Source organism: Benincasa hispida, chromosome 12 (genome assembly GCF_009727055.1).
Source record: "Benincasa hispida cultivar B227 chromosome 12, ASM972705v1, whole genome shotgun sequence".
In the NCBI taxonomy this organism is placed as follows: domain Eukaryota; kingdom Viridiplantae; phylum Streptophyta; class Magnoliopsida; order Cucurbitales; family Cucurbitaceae; genus Benincasa; species Benincasa hispida.
In genome coordinates this window covers 30219992-30244215 of record NC_052360.1, presented here as the reverse complement: position 1 = coordinate 30244215, position 24224 = coordinate 30219992, and the positions used below count along the sequence as shown (strand labels likewise).

Below are 24224 nucleotides of genomic sequence, written 5' to 3'. Positions count from 1 at the left end.
TATTGAAAAAAATTGTCTCTAAGTCAAGAGAGATTGACAAGAGAAGATCGGTGAGGCATTGTGCACTTATCGAACCACTCACCGTACCTCTACAAGAGTCACACCATACTCTTTATTTTATGGAGTAGAAGTTTTACTCTCTTTGGAAAGAGAAATTTTGTCACTAAGGATGGCGGTGCAAAAGGGATTGATTACAGAAGACAATGCCAAGTTGCATCTTCAAAAGTTAGAAGCACTTTATGAAAGTTGACTGGAAGCTCAACAAGCATCGGAGTGCTACCAAGCGCGAATGTCTAAAACCTTTGATAAGCATGTGAAGCCTCGATCTTTTCAATTCGATGACCCGATGCTTATTGTAAGAAGACCTATTATCATGTGAGACATACAGAAAATAAGTTCACACCTCAATGGGATGGACCCTACATCATCAAAGAGGTCTACACAAATGAGCATACAAGATCGTTGATCAAGATGGATTAAGAATTGGCCCAATCGACAACAAGTTTATTAAGAAATTTTATCTTTGATAAATGTAAAAAAAAAAAAAAAAAAAATGCTCCTCATTGCAAGAGCCTAAACTGCATGTGGCTCCTGACCTGCATGAACTTAAAAGGTGAATGACCCCAAAAAAGAAAAAAATATATTTTTATGAACTACATTATGACTTGATCTCTGCCATTATAAAGGGTATGCAACACAAAGAAATTTAAGTTTAGTCGCATAAAAAGTGGAAACTTAAAAGAAACTTCAAGCACTAGAATTTTTCATTAAAAAAAACAGAGCAAAAAAAAGTGTCTTCCATGTAAGAGTGAGTTTCTTGACATTACAATGAACAAATCCAACAACAAAAAGAGCTCAGAGTTACAAAATTCTTAAAGCCACTAATGACCAACGCATGGGTAGTTAAGTAAGATGGATAACGTTGAATCATGGTTCCCTCCCCAAATTACCCACTTAATCCGAGAAAATATGTGAAAACAACAATTATCAATTGTCAATCCTCTTATGACAACTACTGCCCAACATACTCTTGAAGACCTATATCCTTAGCACCTACTAAACCTGATTAGTAATTCATAATTCTCTGAAACTCAACACATAGTTCCAGCAACCTCTTTTGACATATAGTTTACCGCTAATCAGAAATATCAACATAAACATACATAACAGATTTAGAAACCAAACTTATAAACAATGCAAACTCTATTTTTTTTCACCCCCTAATGTGGATATAAAACTTAAACAAAATATTATGAGCCACCTAAAACTGCATTCTTCTTGAGGGTCTGGGGAGTGACTGACTGGCAGAACTACTAGGCCTCGAGACGTCGATCGCTACCTGGGGAGGAAAAATATTTAAAAAGAGTGAGCTAAAAGGCCCAGTGAGTGACTATCTTATATAAAACATACTTTGAATTACAAATAACATAAACATGCCTATTGAGAAAAACATTTATAAAACTTTACATCATAAATAACATAAACATGCCTATCGAGAAAAATATTTATAAAATCATAATCAGGGTTTTGGAAATGGAACTGAAATTGTAAAATACATCATGCAAAACCCTGTAATAAAACTCATTAACATCATTCTGAAAAACTCCATTACTCCACTGCCTGAACATGTGGGAGAGCCCTTTTGCTCAATCCCTAATCACCTTAGTTAAAAGAAAGCTCTTTTGTTCGATCTCATCAATGCCGATAGTATAGTCATACGTGCACGCAAAGCTGAATTGGGTCCTGACCATCTTACTATACCTTCGCTGTCAAGGATACCTAACATCGTTGAAATCTAGGTACCTTACCATACCTTCGGTACTAATAATGGAGTAAGGTTTGTATAAGGCACAAACATTTAAACATTTAAGAACATAAACAGAATATGCATATTGGAAATAATCATACCTCATGGTTTCATATCAACGCATAGTCCCTTGTAAAACATGGAGTATACCCGATCAATTTCATCATGCGATAAGACATGGCATAGGTAATTGAAAAACGCATGCTAAACTCTTAAATAATTTCATAATTTAAAAACATAAATCATGCGATCAACATTCATTTTAAGGCATGCGTTGAAGAAAATTGTAATATAATAACTTCATATAAAATGCTTATGCGTAAGGATGGCAATGAGAGCGAGGCGGGGCGGGGATGCACTCCTCATCCCCGTCCCTGTGGAGATTTTCAATCCCTGTCCCCGCCCCATTCCCCATTTTGGGAGTCGGGGTCGGGGTCGGGGAATCCCCGTGGGAGAAAACCCCCCATTTTTTATTTTATTATTTTTATTATTTAAAATTAACTAAATTTAATATTTACATTCAAATTATAAATTTTATATAGAAAGTATTATTGTTGTTTAAATTAAACATTACATGTTTTTTCTATTATAAATTAATAAAAGTTAAATTTATTATATTAGATTTTTAAATTTTTTTAAAAAAATTAAACATCTCAGTAATATGTAATTTTATTATTATTATTATTATTATTATTATTATTATTATTAGATATATATATTGAAAGAACTTTTATCAAAGAGTGCCTCTGAGCAAAAGTGTGATCGCTCCAAACTCATTGTGATTGATAGACTATTTAAATTTGACCATATTTGTAATTTTTTTTATATTATATTATATCTACTAAATACTTTGTGTCTAATGACTATATTTACAACTGTCCCATAAAAAAAAAAAAGGAGAGGTACATAAAAATGTATGAGAGGGATATAGAAAAAATAGAAATGGTTGACAAATTTAATGAAATTAAATGGAGAAATAAGACAAAAAAAGGTATGAAATTTACATACAAAATACCATAAACGGGTATGATTGTGAGAGCAAATTCTGCATTGTTGAAAGATTTAAAGGTGGGAGGAACGTTAAAAGTTACCTCACACTTTTAATATAGTATACATTTTGATGTGTAGTTTTATGATCTCGACTCTAGTTCGTGTGAGTCATGAGTTTGACATGCATATTTGGAGACGTTAATTAATCACGTGAAATTACTTTTCCTAGGATTAGTTATAAGATATAGGCTGGACTTTCTTGGTTCACAAAACATATTTATGAACTAATAGAATATGACCGAAAATGTATTGTGTCTTGTGTTTATTAATTCTGTATTAAAGTTTGGATTTGAGATATTAATACTTTAGCTTTTTTGTCATAATGTAACTAGGTGGGTTGCAAGAAATTGATGTTGAGTGAAAAAATTAATTTTATGAGGTATATTAAAAAAAAATTCTGACACTTTTTGGTAGTGGAAAACAACTACAATTTTTTTAGAGTGAGAACATGAACTCTAAACTTTATAAAAAAAAAATTAATATCATGAACATCATAATGATTGAATTTGATCAATTCAAGCAACTTAATAGTGGGATAAAAATATAATTTCATGGCAAAGTAGAAGTTGAAATATCTCAAAAGTTAAGAACATACATTTTGTCACAATTTTTTTTTTTTTTTTTTTTGTGAAATCATACAAGTTTAAATAATTTAGAGTAAAAAGTTAACTATTATCATTCCTAATATATATATATATAAATAATTCTTAATATGGCACATAAAAATATATTACCATTTTTTGTTGGAGAATGCACAGAAAAATATTATAATTTCAGTATATCGTATAAAATTATTTTGTGCTGGCCTATAACTATAATCCAAACAATGTTTGTCTACCTCATCAAATATGGATCTACATATATAATATATATCGTGACTTTATCTTATTATAGATTTGTATATATAAATAGGAAAAGGTCGGTTCGTCTTTAGTGAATAAACCATATAAATTCTGTTGTAAAATTGGAACAGCAGAACATGGATATGAAAAAAAAAATATATATAATAATATAAATAACAAAAGAATATAAAATAACATAAATATATATAGATATAAAATAAATAACTTAAATAAAATAAAGAAAATAAGAAAATCATGAAATTCTACTAATTTCTAATATTTTGGATTGCTCACCAATCTTCACTACTCTACGAAGTCCATAAAATGACCAATATTTACGAGAGAATTGACAAGTAAGAGGTGGAATTAGTTGGACACTAAAAATGTGTACTCATAAAATATATGGACTTTGTGTTCAAAGACACATGGGATAGTAGGAAAATGTCATTTGGTCTTTTGAGACACCAAGGTTTGACACTCATGGGTATCTATTATTATTATATTATTTATAATAAATTCATTATTATTATTTTCTTTTGAGAAAGTTCATTATTATTATTTTTATTTATTGATGAAATTCCAAAAAAAAAAAAAAGTAAATACTTCATTTGTGAGTAATTTCTCATGTATATGAGCTGATCATAGATAGCTCAACCGTTTAAAAAATTGATGTCGGCAAAAATGTAAAAGTCTCAATTTTAGGAGAATCTCAATAAAGAAATTGGAATATTTTTTAAAAAAATTAAAATAAAAAATAAAAAATATTTAAATTAATAAATAAATATTTTAGTGGTATTTATTATCTATATTAATATTTATATTAGTGGCATTTTGTTGTTCAATTTTAATATATCATAAATTCTTTTTACAAAATAATAGAAATATCGATTCACTTCTTATGTGATATAGATAACATGAAAATGTGAAAATGTCAACAAAAATGTTGATATATTGATGAAAATTTAATTCTATAAGCTCAATTGATATAAAGTATATTTTTTTCGATCAAGAAGTCAGATGTTTGAATCTCCACGTGACCATACATAATTTTTTAATTAAAAACAAATCCCTCTTGGTTTTTCTAAACAGATCCTTATCAAATTACAACATGAAATTTTATAACTTTTATCCTCTCTATTTGATGAAAATTAAAAAAATATATATATTTGTAATACATATGGTTTTAAATTTAAGAAATAAATTTGATTTCTTTATCTTATTTGAAAGGATGAATATTTGAAAGACAGTGCAATTAAACTTTTGTTTTTAGATGGTAGCTAGAAAAGAAATATAAAACAAAAAGGTTTACCGTTATTATAGGCTTTTAGTGTTGACTTTTTAATCGATTTTTTCTTTTTCTTTTTTTATTCACTCTTTTTAATAGATTATTACAATATGACAATGACAATGTTAAATAAGTATTTTACTTCCAAATTTATGAAATCTGTACTTTCTAAAATACATTATCATTATTAAACCCATGTACTAATATATGTATGACGTGGTTATGCCAATTTAATTGGATATTTTAATGTTTGATTTCTATTATTAATAAATTAAATAACTTAGGTCCTGTTTGATAACCTTTTTTTTTTTTGTGAAAATTAAGTTTATGGACACTACTTTCACCCCTCAATTCATTTTTTTTTATCTACTTTTCATCAATAGTTTAAAAAATCAAGCCAAATTTTGAAAACTAAAACAAGTAGTTTTCAAAAAGTTGTTTTGGTTTTTGAAATTTGGCTAAGAATTCATTAAAAACGTACAAACAATCAATTAAATATATGATGATGGATACAATGATGCTGACATAAGTATTAACACAATAAACAAGCAGAGAAGAAAAATAACACACAACATGTTAATCTAGTTCGATATAACTTTACCTACATCTGGGGGCACAGTGCCAAAGTTAAAAAGAAGCTCAGTATTATTCAGAAGGTTTACAAGAGAAACTACTTAACTGATAGAACAACTATCATGTAATACAATAAACTTTAGATAGGAAATTTGTTTAGACTCCCCTAAACTTGACGTCACCTATTTCAAGTTCTTTTCTCAGCTCAGGCTTTATTGATCTTGTACATTTAAGCTCCCCCTAACTCAACATTTCTCTTCAAGGATTTACCCACGCACGATAAAAAACCTGCAAACCTTTCTGTTTCTTTACTTTTAGCAATAGCCGCACAAAAATGACAGTAAACATTCAGTTCTGAAAAACCTAGTTGAGAACATTCTCATACTTCCTTTTATAACAGTATCAACATGTAAGTTACAGACAAGGAAACCAGCAAGATTGGAACATTCCAAAACAAACAACCGGATAGTGCAACACGAAGTCAACAGGAAAAGATCCAATATTTCAATAAAAGAAAATTTATGTGCCAAATAAAAATAATAACAATTCAACCATGGTATTTAAGAAAGATGCAAATCATTATAAGAAATGTGGATGAAATAGGCTTAATTTTCAAAAACAAAAATAAAAAACTAAATGGTTACCAAACGGGGCCTTAAAAATCTACAATATTTTTTTTTTGTACAAAAAAGGTATTTGTGGAAATATGTTGCATTAGCCCTAAGAGTATATTTGTAGTTTACTCTATATTTACTAAATTAGGGTTTTTTTTACTAAATTAGAGTTTCCCCTCATTCTACTTATATCTGAGGTTGGGGTCTCTTATAGGTATGACATTAAAATAAACTTTTTCTATCGTGGTTTTTCTTCCCTAAATTAAGGTTTTCTACGTAAACCTTGTGTTGTTTCTTTTCTCTTTCTATTTTAATATGGTATCAGAGCAAGGCGATAAAACTCTAGCCCCGATAGAAGAAATTAAGTCATCAAACGTAATTGGTGATGGAGCAATAGCAGACCCAACAAATAGGGTTGTGATTCAAGCGGCTATGGATCGGTATCTCCGAACGATCTTGAACCCAGCAACCCTACAGCCGCCGGTCGATCCCAACCCTACAGCCATCGGAGTTGCACCCCAGGGCTCGATCGCGCTCCAGTCATTCGCGTCCACTTATCTCGTGTCCGCCGGTCGATCTTCCCTCCGAATGGACAATTGTGCGTCCTTCCAACTTCGGCTGCCACCCGTTCATCTCACACAAGTCGCCCTTCCGAGTTCGTCTCACATCGTCGGTCTTTCTGAGTTTGTCTCGCACTAGTCGGCCGTCGTGCCTGCCGCCGGCGCGGTACCTGGCCACGTAACTTTGAGCGGTAATGCCAAAGTATTTGGGCAGTACCTGGGTGAGTCGTTAGATCACTTTTTTGGGTCTTTCCAGCATCATGGTCTATCCCAAATGTGTATCCAGTTCAGCCTCGATATCGAGTGGGTGACTCTATGGGTGACACTCCGGTTCCCAATTCCTATGAGTAGAAACAGTCGAGATCAGAGACCCATGGGGAACTCCAACAACAGTTGCCGAGTCTCCAACAACAGATACCAGTTCTTGGTTCAAAACTAAATGGCCATGAGTCCTCTAACCTTTCAATTTATTCAGAAAGCTCGGTAATAGCGTTCCTACTTTACCCCCTGCTAATTTGTTAACTGGTACTTTAAGAAACTCTGCATAAATGATCATAGGTGAAAAGTTGAATTGCCAAAACTACTTCTCTTGGTCCCAAACGATTAAAATGGTCCTTGAAGGGCACCATAGATTTGGGTACTTAACTGGAGAAATACCGCGACCGAGCCCTGGGGACCCCCAAGAACGGGTCTGGAAGGCAGAAGATTTTTTACTTTGGTCGATGCTGATAAGCAGCATGGAACCTCAAATTGGGAAACCTCTGCTATATTCAGCCACTGCAAGAGATATTTGAGATGCGGTCCGTAGGTTGTATTCTAGAAGACAAAACGCATTTCGCCTGTATACGGAAACAGGTTCATGAGTGCAAATAAGGGAGCATGGATGTAACGTCATACTTCAATAAGATGTCTTTGTTATGGCAAGAAATGGATCTATGCCAGGAGATCATCTGGAACTGCCCGTATGACGGAATTCAGTACTCGAAGATAGAAGAGGTTGAGCGTGTGTATGATTTTCTAGCAGAGTTGCACCCCAAATTTGATACGGTTCGAAGTCGAATACTAGGGAGAAACCAATACCGTCCCTCATGGAGGTCTGTTCAGAGGTTAGATTGAAAGAGGATAGATCAAATGCAATGAATGGGTCTAGTGTTACCACTGTAGAGTCAATTACCTTTGGAATGAAATCCACTGGATCTGATGGTGACAAGCAGAATAGCAAAACACCCCCAGTATGTGAGCATTGCAAAAAACAGTGGCACACGAAGGATCAATGTTGGAAATTGTATGGTCGACCTCCTAATGGTAAACGTCGCCCTCCAAATGACACGTCAAAATCTGATCGTGCTCTAGTGAGTGAATCAATTGAGGGGGCCACACAACCTCTGGTGACCAACCCACGTGATTTAGGTATCATAGGGATTGGAATAGTTGCTCAATCAGGTAACCCTCAATCTTTTAGTTTCCTTGTTGAAGGGAATGAGTTATGGATTCTAGATTCAGGAGCGACCGATCACTTGATTGGCTCATCTGATCAATTCCTCTCATACTATTCGAGTACTGGAAATGAGAGGATTCGAATTGCGGATGGGTCCTTCGCTCTTGTTGCTAGAAAAGGCAGACTGTCTCCATTTCAGGGAATAATTCTACAAAATGTCCTACATGTGCTAAAAATTTCTTACAACTTGTTATCAATAAGTAAAATAACAAAATATTTGCACTGTAGAGTTGTCTTCTCACCAGATGCTGCTTTGTTTCAGGAATTGAGCTCATGGAAGACGATTGGCACTGCCCGATATGACATGGGCCTCTATTTCCTTTCTAAAGATGCTTCTTCCAGGAACTTGTTTAGGACTTGCCTTTTATCTTCATTTACTATGTCTGAAAAAGATAATTTATTGTGGCATTTTCATCTTGAACATCCAAGCTTTCAATATATGAGATATTTGTTTCCCCACTTATTCACTTCTATTTCGACGGTCATCCCGAATGGCCTCATTGAAAGCTGCAATAGTGGTTTCCTCAGTCACATTATCCTTCATCGTCGAATTGGGGTCTTGTGCCTGCGCTATCGAGTCACGTTCCTAACTTCCAAAGAATGAATCTATGAATATGGTAGAGGAGCGAAAGTGGCCGGCGGCGGTGTAGAGCTAGTTGGAGCGAAGCTCACACACACCGGCTGATGGAGGGCGGGATCACATTCACTTGCTTGCCGCCCGGCTCCATAGTAACAAAGTGGAAAGTAGGCCCGCCCCCATAACCACACGGGAGGGTAACGAGATTCAACTGGATGGTCACGCTTCTTCGAGAACGGTTTTTCCCTCAATTTGAAAGCAGATTCCGTGAGTCCAAAGACGCCTAAGGCAAGCCCAAAAGAAGATTTTCCTCTTCCTCACATCGATGTTCTGGTGGACAACACCGCATAATGTGAATATTTCTTCGTTATCTTGTGATGTCTGTATACGTGCTAAACAACCTCATGTGTCTTTTTTTTCTCAACCCTATAAGCCTACCCAGCCTTTCCACTTGATCCACAATGATGTTTGGGGTCCTTCAAACATCTCTACCCTGTCCGATAAATGGTGGTTTGTAACATTCATCGATGATCATACCCGACATACATGGATATATCTCCTTGCTGATAAGTCTGAGGTTCTGTCTACCTTCAAACAATTCTATACCACTATCTTAACACAGTTTCATACAAAGATTGTCATTCTTTAGAGTGACAATGGATGTGAGTTTGTCAATCACACCCTCTAGGACTTCCTAGCGTCAAAAGGGATCGTCCATCAAAACTCTTGTGCATATACTCCACAACAAAACAGGGTGGCTGAACGAAAAAATCGCCATCTCATTGAAGTTACTTGCTCCTTGATGATTCCAGCATCTCTCCCTTCGTACATGTGGGAGATGCGGTCCTTACCGCAACCCATCTCATTAATAGGATGCCTTCATGGATTCTAAAGTTTCAAACACCCCTTGAGTGCTTCAAAGAGTCCTATCAGTCTACCCGTCTTATTCCTAAGGTTCCTCTTTGTATGTTTAGGTGTACAGCTTTTGTTCACACTCATGGTCCACACCGAACTAAGTTTGCCCCACGAGTTCAAAAGTGTGTATTTGCCGAGTATCCCCTTCATCGGCGAGGCTATAAATGTTTTCACCCATCTTCCAGAAAATACTTTGTCACTATGGATGTCACGTTCCTTGAAGATAAACCGTTCTTTCCCATTAGTCATCTTCAGGGGGAGACCGCTAGTGAAGAGACTAACAGTTCTACATACTTCGTACCTATTAGCTTCAATCTTGAGCCTGTCCTAATATTCCTGAACCCAGTCTACCTAGTCTCGAGCCTAACTCTACTCCTGCTATTCCAGTGTCTGTCCTTCCTACTAGACAAGTGTACACCCCAAATTTTGTTCTTAATGTAATTTCAATATTTTCTAGTATTAAAGGGCATTTTTTGAATTTTGGAAATTCAAAATGTAATTATTGTGCTTTAATTGCTAAGAAATGGGTGTTTCAATTTAATGGTTTGATTGGAGAGAAGTTATGGAAATTGGACTTTTAATGTCAAACAAATTAAATTTAAAATTAGTATCAAGAATTAATTTCATTTTGGAAGGAAGAGGTGTTTCAATTTAATGGTTTAATTGGAGGGAAGTTATGGAAATTGGACTTTTAATGTCAAACAAATTAAATTTGAAATTAATGTCAAGAATTAATTTCATTTTGGAAGGAAGGGGTATTTTAATTTAATGGTTTAATTGGAGGGAAGTTATGGAAATTGAATTTTTTATGTTACACAAATTTAATTTGAAATTAATGTCAAGAATTATTTTCATTTTGGAAGGGGATTATGTCACACAAATTTAATTTGAAATTAATGTCAAGAATTAATTTCGTTTTAGAAATGGGTTATGTCACACAAATATAATTTGAAATTAATGTCAAGAATTAATTTCATTGTGGAAGGGGGTTAGTTAAATTCTTGGTAAATTGAAAATTTTAAGGGAAAAATGGATTAAAAGTTGGAAGCAAGGTTTGATTGAAAGAAGATTTTGGAGATTGGAATCTTAAGGGTGGTTGTTGCTCAGGCTTCGTTGGGGAATTGAATCCAAAGATTTATTATTGAAGACTATCGCTTGGATCGATATCTGAATCTAGTATCGAGGTAAGTAATCTTACTACTGGAACTGCCCACGAGCCAGACACTAGATATATGCTAGCATGATAGATGAATATCAGGATAGAACGATAGCATGATAAATGGATAGTATAGTATGACTGATATATGTTCTTGTATGAGAATATGAAAGATTTATTTGTACACGTACATACTTGCATGCTAGTAAGAGATGATACTTGATTCACTGAGGTTGTATTTGATATGAGGATATTGAGGCATATGTGCATGTTGTATAGCCATGATGTTGAGGTGTATATGTATGTTATAAAATCATATTGTGATAATTGTGATGTTGAGACTGTGATAGTGTCTTTACTAATTAGTTTGATGCCCACCAAATATTGTGTTTCCTTCGGGATTCACTAGATATTGTGTTTCCTTCGGGATTCACCAGATTGTGTTTCCTTCGGGATTCACTAGATAGGGTTGAGTTTCCTTCGGGATTCACCAGGGGTTGTGTTTCCTTCAAGATTCACCAGAGGTAGTGGGCATACTTAACTACAGTATGATAGAAATCAGCTTTTCATGTATGTATGTGTCCCATGAGGACTAAAGCAGTTTTTATATTCCACCAGGGGTAGGCATCAAGAGGACATAGATGCCTAGCCCGACCCTAGTAGTGGGGTTACTTACTGAGTATTTTATACTCATCATTTCTCATGTTGTTGTTTCAAGTAAAGGTAGAGATGCATCAGCGATTGACAAGCGGAATTCGTAATCGAGCCACTAGGACCAGTTTTATGCTTCCGCTCATGATATTTAGATTTCTCTTCATGTTTTTCAACTTTCAGTTTTGATGTTTGAAACTTACGATTAAGATTTGTTTTCAGACTTATTTATTTCCATTTATGACTTATGGGTACCCTATTATTTGATTTTAATATTTGAATTTAATGAAGATGTCGTTTTAACTTCCATGCATGCATGCGTTTAGTAATGGCCTAGCTTGAGTCCTAGGAAGTCGGGTCGTTACAACAAGTGCCCTGGATAACATACTATAGGAAGAATCTCAGAAAGGAAACTCAGGAAACCCCTTGTATTCCATTGGAAAGTGTCCAAGCATCAAAACCAGCTCGGGTTCAAGATCTTGACATTTCAGGGGAGATTCATGAAGAAAAATCTGGGAACAGAAAAAATGATGAGACGAGCTCAGAGAAGGTTGAAATTACAGGAGGTAATGAGGTGCTAGAAGATCCTCAGGAAGATGCAGAATTGTCTCAGAAGTCTGATACTAGAGAGAGACCGACGAAAACTGGCAATTATGATATCACTCTAGATATGCCAATTGCTCTGAGGAAGGGAACCAGGTCATGTACAAAGTACCCTTTGCACAGTTTTTTGACCTATAGTAACTTATCTCCAGGATTTAAGGCTTTCACTACCCAACTAGATGCCCTAGCAATACCTACTAGTGTACATGCGGCCATGGAAGTTCCTAAGTGGAAAGCGGCAGTAATGGAAGGAATGAGAACTCTCGAGGCGAATAAGACTTGGGAGTTAGTAGCGCTCCCTAGAGGTCACAAGACAATTGGTTGCAAATGGGTGTTCATGGTGAAGTATAGGTCTGACGGAACGCTCGAGAGATATAAGGCGAGGTTAGTTGCTAAAGGGTTCATTAAGACGTATGGGATTGATTATTCAGAAACTTTTTCCCCAGTGGCTAAGCTAAACACGATCCGAGTTCTTCTGTCTGTTGTTGTGAATAAATATTGGCCCCTACATCAATTGGATGTAAAAAATGCATTCCTGAATGGTGAGTTAGAAGAGGAGGTTTACATGAGTCTGCCTCCAGGTTTCGAAGCTAAGTTTGGGGACCATATTTGCAAACTCAGGAAGTCCTTATATGGGTTGAAACAGTCTCCTAGGGCGTGGTTCAACAGGTTCACAGTGTTTGTTAAATCCCAAGGGTTGTTCAAGGGCATTCTGATCATACATTGTTTATCAATAAATCACTTTCAGGGAAGATTGCTATTTTGGTGGTGTATGTTGATGACATCATCTTATCAGGAGATGACACGGTAGAAATTGTTGAGCTAAAACAAAGGATGGCAGGCGAATTCGAGATCAAAGATCTTAGTAGTCTGTGGTATTTTCACAGGATGGAAGTGGCGAGATCGAAAACAGGAATATCTGTGTCTCAACAGAAATACACTCTGGACCTGTTAAAGGAAACAGGAATGACTGAATGCAAACCCATTGACACTCCTATTGAGGTCAATGGTGAACTGAAAAGCATTACGAAAGGAGTTCCTGTAAATAAGGAGAGGTATCAACGTCTGGTAGGAAAACTAATTTACTTGTCTCATACTAGGCCCGACATCTCCTATGCTGTGAGTGTGATAAGTCAGTTCATGTAGAATCCGTACGAGGAGCACATGGAAGCAGTGACTCGAATTCTGAGATACCTGAAGTCCACCTCAGGGAAGGGCTTAATGTTCAGAAAATATGATACACAGAGCATCAAAGCATATACTGACTCAGATTGGGCAGGATCAGTGACTGATAGAAAGTCAACCTCAGGATACTGTACCTTTGTGTGGGAGAATTTGGTGACTTGGCGAAGTAAAAAACAGGGTGTAGTAGCCAGAAGCAGTGCTGAGGCAAAGTATAAAGCTATGAGTCTGGGAGTGTGTGAAGAAATCTGGTTCTAGAAAATTTTGTCTGATCTTCACCAGGACAATCTGGGTCCCATGAAGTTGTATTGTGATAATAAGGTCGCCATCCGTATTGCTAACAATCCAGTACAATATGATAGAACCAAGCACGTGGAAATTGACAGACACTTTATTAAAGAGAAGTTAGACCACAGGGTTATCTGTATTCCTTATGTACCTTCAGTCCAACAGATTGCAGATGTTCTTACCAAAGGGTTATCGAGACAGACGTTTGAAGCTTGTGTTAGCATGTTGGATCTTGCCGATATCTACGCCCCAACTTGAAGGGGAGAATGGAAATATGTTGCATTAGCCCTAAGGGTATATGTATAGTTTACTCTATATTTACTAAATTAGGATTTTTCACTAAATTAGGATTTTCCCTCATTCTATTTATATCTGAGGTTGAGGTCTCTTGTAGGTATGACATTAAAATAATAAAACCTTTTCTATCGTGGTTTTTCTTCCTTGAATTAGGGTTTTCCACGTAAACCTCGTGTTGTTTCTTTTTCTTTTCTATTTCAATAGTATTATCTATTATATTTTTAAGACATGTTGTTGATTAGTCCAACCCTCAAAATGTTCTCTCTCGATGTACCTCTACATTATATATTAAAATTTAGATTTAATAAAAAATAGTGAATACAGATATATTCTTCCACACGTAAGTAAAAAACAACTTAACAATCATTTGTGAATTCAATCAAAGTTATTTATACTGAAGCCATAACTTAACAATGTGACCCAATTGGTTATGGAACTTATAAAAGATATTAAATTTTGTTTAATCAACTTCATAACAATATTATTATGAAGCCTAACTTATAAGTACCTTTATTTTTGTTTTTTTGTGAAACATACTATATGGTATTGTAATTATAATATTGACAAAGGAAGAAACAAAAAACATAAAACATAAAACATGAAACATGGTCTACCACAACCTAGTTTTGTTCCGTAGCAGTTAAAATAACGTGGTTTGCATGTGCAGAATCAGATACGGACAAAGTATTGGACGATCGAAAAGATAAAATTGTCCTTTCATTTCAAAAGTAAAGAAATAGAATATTAGAAAGAAAAATATTGAATTTTGAAGCAGAATATATGGGACAAAATAATTTCACCATCCATCATGATTAAAATTTTCAAAGATTTGACAATACCCTTTTTTTTATTGCAACAAATTTTCCATCCACTATCTTATATTTACACCTAATTTGGATAAATTTTAATTTGTCAACATTATCGTCGTACGTAATTTTATATTTATTTGAGGACGCAATTTTATATTTATTTGGGGACCGCAGATTAAATTTATTCGTCCAATTTATCAACTAAGCTTACTTCAAAGCTTTCAACTAGTTTTATATTTTGTGGGCAATGTGTAGGTCATATCACCTCTCAAGTGTAAATTAATATTAGATAAACTTTACTTGTAGGCTGTAGAATTGACCTTTTTCCGGGTCATTTTATTTATTTATTTGAGAATTTGTAGCATTCAACATTATGATACCATTTTTCTTTAGTACAATAATTGTAGAATATGAAAGTTTTAACTAACGAGAGAGAAGAATATAAGTTAATTACAACTAATTAGTCATTCTTATGTTTAGCTTTTCCACTCTTATTTGTTTTAAGAATGAATGAACGGAGTTGTGATTGCCTTCCATATCAATGTTATTTTGTTATATTGAAGCAATATATGTAAAATAATAAAATCAACAGACGAATCTCAAATTAAACTCTCAATAACTACATGTAATCTTCTTGTAACAGAAAACTTCTTAGATATAAAAGAGACTTTTGCTCTTAACGCGATTACATAGACATAAAATAATAATAATAATAATAATAATAATAATAATAATAATAATAATAAAAAGAGTGAGACTAGTACTTAGCTTTGAGTTTTTCTTCAAGAATTGGTTCCTTTCCATAGTTGTAGATCACTTTGACCGAACTATGTAATTGTTGTGTTCTCTTCTTCCTTTCTTCTCCTTCATCTACTCCATCTTCAACCTTGCATGTGATTTCCCTTTTATCAAAAAAGAGAGAGCTTCATTGAAAGCTTAGATTTGTAGTGTAAAGAAATTAAAAGTTAAATGGTTTCTTTACCTTTAGTTATGTGAACCATTATTCATCAACGTGGCAAAAGGAGAATCTGTTGAAATTTATGTTCTAAATTCGTAATCTGTAAATTTAAAAAAATCTATAGTAATTGTTATTAATAAATAATCGTTATTTATTTAATCACATAACTCAAATCCAATAAACTAAGATATGATGTTATTTTCATGTAACTTAAACAGTATGTGGCTGACAAACAAGTTAATCGTGTTCAAGTAATAACCTAAAAGGTCTATAATATATGGATAAAATTGGGTGTCTTATCCTAATAACACTATGAATACAATCCACTTTATAATTATTACAAACGATTTGATTCAAATCGTTCATGTAGAGACATGTGATTGAGGGTATCCTATGTAATGAGATTGTATAAAACTAGAGCGCAAAATATACAATCTCTCGTTATAACACCGTTAACTGAAGAGATTAATATTTCAAACGATTACAATGTAACTCAACCTGAACCCTGAGTGAATTATGGGCTCTACTTAAGGGTCATCCTTTGATTTATATGGATGAGAATGATCCTAGTTGCTAACTTGATAAGCCTATCATTTTGGGAACAATATCGAGTGAAGAGTTGAGGACATAGCATCACAAGACAAAATTCCCTTCTTCCCTCCTTAAAGGTAAATAGATAAATTGTTTCTTTAAGTGATGAAACTTGGACAATATGAGGTTTTACCCTCTCATTGGCCTGAGAGGAATTTTATTTTTGGTTGGACCATAAATAGGTTGTTTATTAGAGAATCAATGATACTTAAAGAGCAAAAAATAACTACAAAGGTCACTACTACAAAACTAGGCTTTTATGTCAATTTAAAGCTGACATTATAAAGATACAATGTCGATTGAAAACCAACATCAAAGATCGTGTTATAAAAGATATTTAATGTTGATTGTCTTTAATATCGATTTTAAACCGACATTATAGATGACCAAGATTTCAATGTCAATTATCTTCAATGTCAGTTTTCAACCGACATTGAAGACTATTTTCAATGTCGGTTTTTACCTCTTTGTCCATAATTGTCCGATATTAAATATCTGTATCATTGTCATTTTTTTTTTTTGTTGCTCATGCACATGCAAATCAATAATATCTTTTTTACCTTTACATGCATAAAATAAAATTCTTAATATCTTTTTTACCTTTACATGCATAAAATAAAATTCTTATAATACACAAAATAAACTTGGTAGGAGTATAAACTAAGGAAGCAAGTGTCTTCTCGAAAGAGGTACAATGCTCTTAAATTCTAATAATGCCAAAGCATTCCCCTCTCAACAAACAGACCAACCAACATAATGGAAGCTTACAATTTCAAGCATTTTGATTATTCTCATTCCCCTACAAAACTCTTCCGATACATATATTCAAGAACCTACAAGAACAATAGATGAAATATGGAGTGCTTTTTTGGACAGAGTCAAAATAGATAGAAAAACTATTATTATAGAAAAGTCTACTATAACAATATTTACATCCGCAAGGTTGCTAAAGCAGCTTTAACAAGAACGAGACCCAGGACAATACATCCCCAATGGCAAAACAATCACAACACCTGCGAATGAAAAAGAAAGATACATTCAATCACATAGTAACCCATAACAAACCAAGCTTCACAATGAGGAATCAAGAATGTACAAAGTCCTACAATAAACAAGTCCAAGAACAAACTCCGATCCAAAAGAATAAAATCCAAACCTTTGATCTTCTAGCTTCATCCCACCAGAATTGAGAGCATCATTATCATATTCAAAAGACTTGGGAACAAACTTGGGGCTACCATTTGAATGGCAAACTATGGGCTCATCTTCTGTACAAGGAATAAAATATAAATCGCAAAGGAAATTTTATATTTTTTTTATAACTATTTCTCGGCAGTGGCAGAAGGGAAGATCAACTGAAGAATTTTCTGTTTTTAATCTTTTAGCAACTTGAGTATGATTATTTTTTCATGACTGAAGAAATTTGATACAATTATTTTAGTAAACTGGGCAGCCTAAATAATTGAAACAAATTTGTAGTGCCCCTCGTGCATTCTGAAGACCGTCTTGTGGATGTCTTGTGCGACTCGTATTTGATGATATCCAGATTTAAGGTCAATCTTGGAAAATATTACTGCCCCGGTCAATTCATCAAGGAGTTCATCCACAACCGGAATGGGGTAGTAATCCACGCAGAACCTCCAGCTGCCATCCTTCTTTCTTACCAACAAAACCGGGCTGAAAAAAGGACTGGTACCTGGTTGTATGATGCCTGCTGTCAACATTTCTGTTACTAGCCGTTCAATCTCATCCTTTTGAAATTGTGGATACCTATATGGACGCACGTTGATCGGTCCCTCTTCTGATTTTAATTCAATCGTGTGGTCGTGGCACCTTAACGGTGGCAGCCCCTCCATTGGTCTGAACACAGACTGATATTGTTGTAAGACTTCCTGAATTTTGGGGCATCCACTGGCCATTTTACAGTAGAGGGACTCGTCTTCTTGTAGGATTCCTACAGCATTCAATTCAAGGAGGATTCCCTAGCCTGCCTTCATCATGTGTTTCATCATGGACTTCAAGGAGATTTGAGACTTCACCAGACTCCGGTCCGCTTTCAAGTGTACCCGCCGTTCTCCCACTTGGAAGTCCATCTTCGATGTGCTCCAGTCACATTCCACTTGCCCGAGGGTCATGAGCCACTGAACACCCATTACCACATCGGCACTTCCCAGAGGTATGGGAAAAAAATCGTTAATAATAGTTAAATTAGGGAGATTAAGGACTACACCTTTACAGATGCCATTGGTCCGAACCGATTTCCCTGTGCCAAGCATAATTCCGCAACTAGAGGTGGGTGAGCAAGGAAGGTTGAGTGTACTAACCAATTGATCATCAATGAAGTTGTGGGTTGCTCCACTGTCAATCAACACTACTACATTGTTATCCCCTACCGTGCCCATCAGTTTCACTGTCTTTGGAGAGTCAATTCCAGCAAAAGAATTTAAGGATAATTCAACAATCTCATCTTCAGTGGATAGTTCAGCAATCTCGTCTTCAATGGATAGTTCAGCAATCTCGGCTTCAGTTGGGTGTAATATCGTCGGGTGGTGTTCCATGTTCTCTAGCATAGCCGGGGTAATTCCTTCAACATTCTCCAATTCCACACCTTTTTCAACTACAGCCTCTTCTTCCTCTTCATCAGGATGGATTAGCAAATTCAGCTCCTTCTTGCAACGGTGGCCTGGGCTGTACCGTTCATCACACCGATAACATAGCCCCTTGTCTCCGCGGCTTTGCATATCACTATCAGAGAGTCGCTTGTAGTTGCCGACCGAAAGTGCCTTGCCGTTCACATCTCGCAGTGTCACTGAATTTGAAGAAGTTATCGAGCTACGGCTAGGGTTGAGAGAAATCGTACGGGCCGTGGGGATATTATTTACGTTACCTTGACCCGATGTTGAACCCGTACCCAGGGTTATGGTAGACCCGGTTGTCTGGACTGACTGGCTTGGGTTTGGGCTTCTGCTTCCCCACTTCCTCTTATGGGCTTCTTCAGTGTCCTCAATCAGCTGGGCCGTTCCCAATTTTTCTTTAATACCCACTAACTTAAACATTCGCATTTCCACTTGAATATCTTCCTTCAACCCACTAACGAACTTACTTTCCAGTGTCTCGTCCGATAAATCTTTCAATGGCCCTGAAAGATGCTCAAACCGACATCAGTATGATCTCACCGTCCCATCCTTCTTGAGGTTCAAGAACTGAGCTCGACGGTCTTCCTCTTTGGCCGACAAGAAGTGCAAGAGCATTTGCTCTTTGAAATCAGCCCAACTTTCCATTGGCATTCGCTCTTCTTCCCATTAGTGACCACGAAGTAGCGTTCCACCCTATGGAACCATCCGAGTGGGTCGTCTCCCAATTCTCCTTTTGAAAATGGAATTTCGAGCTTCTGCAAATGCATATCGAATAGAGGTACCTCCACCTTTTCTTTACACACCAAGCTTTCTTTCTTATTGCTCCCCTCACCCTCCAGTTGTTTCCCTTTGTTCGTTACTGTCCGCTCAGATGAGTTGGTGTCCTCCCCCTTCCTTGCAAAATCCCTTCTCTTTGACCATGTTTCGAGCGCGAGCAACATCTTTTGCTCCATCGTTTCACCCCACGTTTCTAAGCATGTTGTCATCACATTGTTCGTTACCTGTTTCATTTCCGTAAACCTCTGATCCATCCAAGCCTCCATCCCTACTTGCAATAAGGTCAGTTGTTCCTCGATTGCAGAAATTTGAGCTTCCATCTTCTTCACCATTCCCCAATGACCGTTGCTCTAATACCAGAGTGATAGTACTCGGATTACATATCCACACTTTAGGCTTTCAACCAAGGGAGCCGAGGCTCTCCTCCCCTCTACAAGCTCTCTGAGCTATTTTCAATACAAGAAAAAGATGCCTAAACCTTACCTTCCCTATTCCTATTTATATCTACAGCCTAACAACTTAATAACAGAATGCTAATGGAATAATAACAGAAAAGATCCCTGGTCCCCACAAGATCCCTATTCATTTTGCATTACATCATTTTGTCTATTTTGCCCTTCACCTTGCTTCTTCTTCTTCTTCCGGACATATACCTTCTTGATCAGGGGTCTATCAAATATATGACACAAAAGGTTGACTCATATTAGTGCAAAGGGACTTCAAGCTCTATCTAAACAGGGCTACTTCCTAATGGCATTAGTGAACAACTCACTTTCTATGAGTATTGTATTCTTGGCACAATTTCATCAAGTTCCAGCATATCACAAAGAGAATTCTAGACTATATCCACCCAGATCTTTGAGAACCAGCCTCTACTCCCTCTCTAAGTGGTTCAAGGTACTTACTATCCCTGATGATTATTCTAGAAAAAATTGGGTTTACTTTCTTAAGACTAAGGATCAAGTGTTTGATAAGTTTAAAAAGTGGAAAATACTTATTGAAAATCAAACCATGAAGAAAGTAAATTACCTAAGAACAGATGACCTTGAATTCTCGGGTGAGGACTTTAATAAGTATTGCAGAGAACAAGGCATTATGACATAGAACTGTTAGACACACCCCCCAAAAAATGGTATTACAGGAAGACTAAACAGAACTATTATGGAGAGGGTTAGATGTCTATTATCTAATGCAATACTACATGAGAAGTTTTAGGTTGAAGTAGCTTCATACACTATCTATACACTGAACAGGTGCTCAAACTTCCTTAATTTTCCTAACACCGGAAGAGAAATGGACCAAATACCCTCCTAACCTAGACAAATTAAAGATTTTTGGTTGCGTGGGGTATGTTCATCAGAATCAGGGGAAATTAAAAGCCAGAGTTGTGAAATGTATGTTTATTGGTTTCACTAATGGAGTTAAGGGTTTTAGAATGTGGCATCCTATTGAAAAATGGTTCATTAACCGTAAAGATGTAACATTCAGAGAATCTAAGATGTTTATGCAGAAACAAGAGAAGTCGGAAGGTATTTCTAAGCCTATGACTAATGAAATTGAGGTTACAAACTAGCCTTAGAGTTCTAATCCACTAATTGAAACAAAAATATCAAAGGAAGAAACAATTGAACAAGGTGAATTAGAAGAATTTCAAACTGATTTGAGTCATTACTCACTTGCTAGAGACAAACAAAGAAGGATTATAGTACCTCATGCTAGGTACATTGAAACAAACTATATGAACCTAGTCTTGAATTCATCAGTGGCTCACACAGATGATGAATCATCTTCTTTTGAGGAAGCAGTAGGTTAGTAGCTAAAGGCTACACTCAGAGAGAGGGGATAGATTATTTTGAAACATTTTCTCCAGTGGTCAAACAAACATTAATCAGACTCTTGCTATCCCAAGTGACTCAGAACAACTTAAAGTTGGATCAACTAGATATTAAAACAACCTTCCAACATGGACATCTAGAAGAAACCATTTACATAGTCCAACCTAAGGGATATGAAGAAAAGAGTAAAGAAGACCTATATTGCTTGCTAAATAAGTCCATTTATGGACTAAAACAGTGACCTATATTGCAAGCAATGGGTTTAAGAGAAGTTCATACGACAATTGTGCGTATGTGAATGCTAAGTCCTACAGGGGCAAAATCTATCTACTTCTATATGTTAATGACATGTTAGCTGGAGTTCTAAAGAAGACCTAAATCTTGTAAAAAAATTTCTAAAGAAAGAGTTTGACATGAAGGATTTGGGAGAGTCTAAAAGGATTCTTGGGATTGATATTACTAGAAACAGGGAACAGTCACTTCTATTCATAAATCAGCAAGCTTATTGTGAGATGGTAATCAAGAGGTTACAATTAAGTGAAGCCAAACCGGTGGCTACACCTCTTGCTCAACACTTCAAACTCTCAGCAGCAAATTCTCCTAAAGCTACAGACATCGAACATCTAAATCAAATGTCATCAGTTCCCTACAGTCAGGCAGCAGGCAATCGAATGTACTTAATGATTTCTACTAGACTGGATTTGTCATATGCAGCTAAACTAGTGAGTAGATACATGGCTAACCCTGGTAAGAGGCATTGGGAAGCTATAAAATGGATTCTGAGATACTTAAAGGCATCCAATGAATCTAGAGACTTATCAGAGATGTAATGAATCAGAACTTGAACTATATGGGTTTGTGGACTCTAACTATGCAGGGATCTAAACAAATGGAGGTCCCTATCAGGCTATTGTTTCCTGGAAAGCAAACTACAATCAGTAATAGCTCTATCCATAATAGAAGCAGAGTTCATAGCATTATCAGGGGCAATCAAAGAAGGTCTATGGTTAAGAGGATTACTTTCCGACATGGGCATACAATAGAAAACAGAAAAAAAATATTTTGTGACAATCAAAGCACCATACACTTATCGAAAAAATTCTTAGTTACACAATCGGACCAGAAACGTAGACGTAAAATTCCACTTTGTTCGAGAGATGATAGAACAAGAAGAAGTTGAAGTTCTGAAAGTACATACCTCAGATAATGCAGCTAACATGTTATCGAAGCCAATGACCAAGCTCAAATTCCAGAAATTCTTTGAGCTAATCCACTTCGACTTAGCTGAAAAAAGTTAGAAAAAAATCATTGGAAGGAACTGAAGAAATTATCCCGTTGGTTTCAAGGTGGAGATTTGTAAAATAATGAAATCAACGGTCAAAATCTCAAATTAAACTCTCAATAACTACATGTAATCTTCTTGTAACAGAAAACTTCTTAGACATAAAAGAGGTTTCTGCTTTTAGATTACATAGACGGAAAATCAGAAAAAGAGTGTGAGAGACTTGTACTTGGTTTTGAGTTTTTCTTCAAGAATTGGTTACTTCCCGTGCTTAGACCGAACCACGTAATTGTTGTGTTCTCCTTCATCTACTCCATCTTCAACCTTGCATGTGATTTCCCTTTCATCAAAGAAAATCGCCATTAGAGAGAGCTTCATCGAAAGCTTAGGTTTGCAGTGTAAGGAAATAAAAAGTAAAATTGTTTATTTACCTTTCGTGTGAATCACCAATCTCAACAGCTGTCTTGCACTTCCATCAGCTTAGTTCTTCCTGGGCCTCGGTGGAATCATCCAAAAAAGCCCAGCAATATATATGAGAAAATATATGGTTTCAGGGGAAAATAGGGTTGTTTTCAAACTATTTATAAAAATATTGTTGTTTTTTTTTATAAATAAGTCGAGGGTTCAAAATTCGACCTGACCTTCCTTTCATTTGTACGTCGAACTTTGAATCCTCGACCTTGCCCTTCCTAACATTATTATTGAGTCTGTTTAATTATCATTCTGGAGACCTTCCTCTGTCAAAAGATTGTATTTCTAAATTTTCATAAGGTCCCCCTAGAATTCCTTCCAAAACTTGTTGAATAATTTTTACGGATTCTGTCATCTCAGCAAGTCTGACTAAATAACGAGCTAATGAATTTTCTTCTTTTTTCCACTAAACTTTCCAATCAAATTCGAGAGCGAGATTATGAGAGAGAGCAAGATTATGAGAGAGAGCGAGAGCGTGAGCGTGAGTGTGAGCGAGAGCGAAATAGCGAGATTTTGATAGAGAGCGAGAATATCGTACAAATTTCCCTTTTTTTCCTTTTTAATTATTACACATTCCATCTTCTTCTCTCTAATCCTTTCTCTTTTTTTTAATTTTCCATTTTTATAAAAAAAAAAATTCTAAAAAATTTTTTATTATTTATTTAAACTCTAAAAAGAATAAATTAAAAAAAAATAATAACTCATCAAAATAAAAATATATAAATTAAATATCTCGTTTATATAAAAATAATTATAAAAATCAATGTGTCCCACAAGGAGGACGTCGTCGATTTCAAGCTGGTTGTCGTCGTCGACTTCGAACTTGAGGTTACTCGGGTTCTTCTTGATGTTGCTCTGTTACCTCTGCAAGCGATTCATAATATAAATATTCATTATACTCTCCACGACCCCGACCATGTCCATGCACGTATGAAGACGAAGGACCAGCCTCTAAGACATAATGTCC

General features: G+C 35.5%; 1 protein-coding gene across 4 annotated transcripts; it reads right to left on the bottom strand.

The window, feature by feature from the left end:
* Positions 1-16880: 16880 nt before the first annotated feature.
* Positions 16881-23293, bottom strand: LOC120092972. Of its 4 annotated transcripts, none has more exons than XR_005486235.1 (4): positions 23218-23293; positions 23016-23126; positions 22703-22788; positions 16881-17269 (listed from the first exon to the last, which is right to left on the bottom strand). XR_005486235.1 is itself a non-coding variant. In XM_039051242.1 (2 exons), the coding sequence occupies exon 1, from the start codon at positions 19316-19318 to the stop codon at positions 18239-18241; it is 1080 nt and encodes a 359-aa protein (XP_038907170.1). In that variant the 5' UTR covers positions 19319-22696; the 3' UTR covers positions 16881-17269; positions 17413-18238. The 4 variants fall into 4 exon arrangements, 1 of the variants encoding a protein (XP_038907170.1); XR_005486234.1 differs by lacking the exon at positions 23218-23293 and adding an exon at positions 17413-17524 and having other exon boundaries at positions 23016-23207; XR_005486233.1 differs by lacking the exon at positions 23218-23293 and having other exon boundaries at positions 23016-23205.
* Between the last annotated feature and the right edge of the window lie 931 nt (positions 23294-24224).

Bases quoted from the DNA above. Each gene is read 5' to 3' on its own strand.
- LOC120092972 (XM_039051242.1), bottom strand. From the start codon at position 19,318: ATGCGAATGTTTAAGTTAGTGGGTATTAAAGAAAAATTGGGAACGGCC.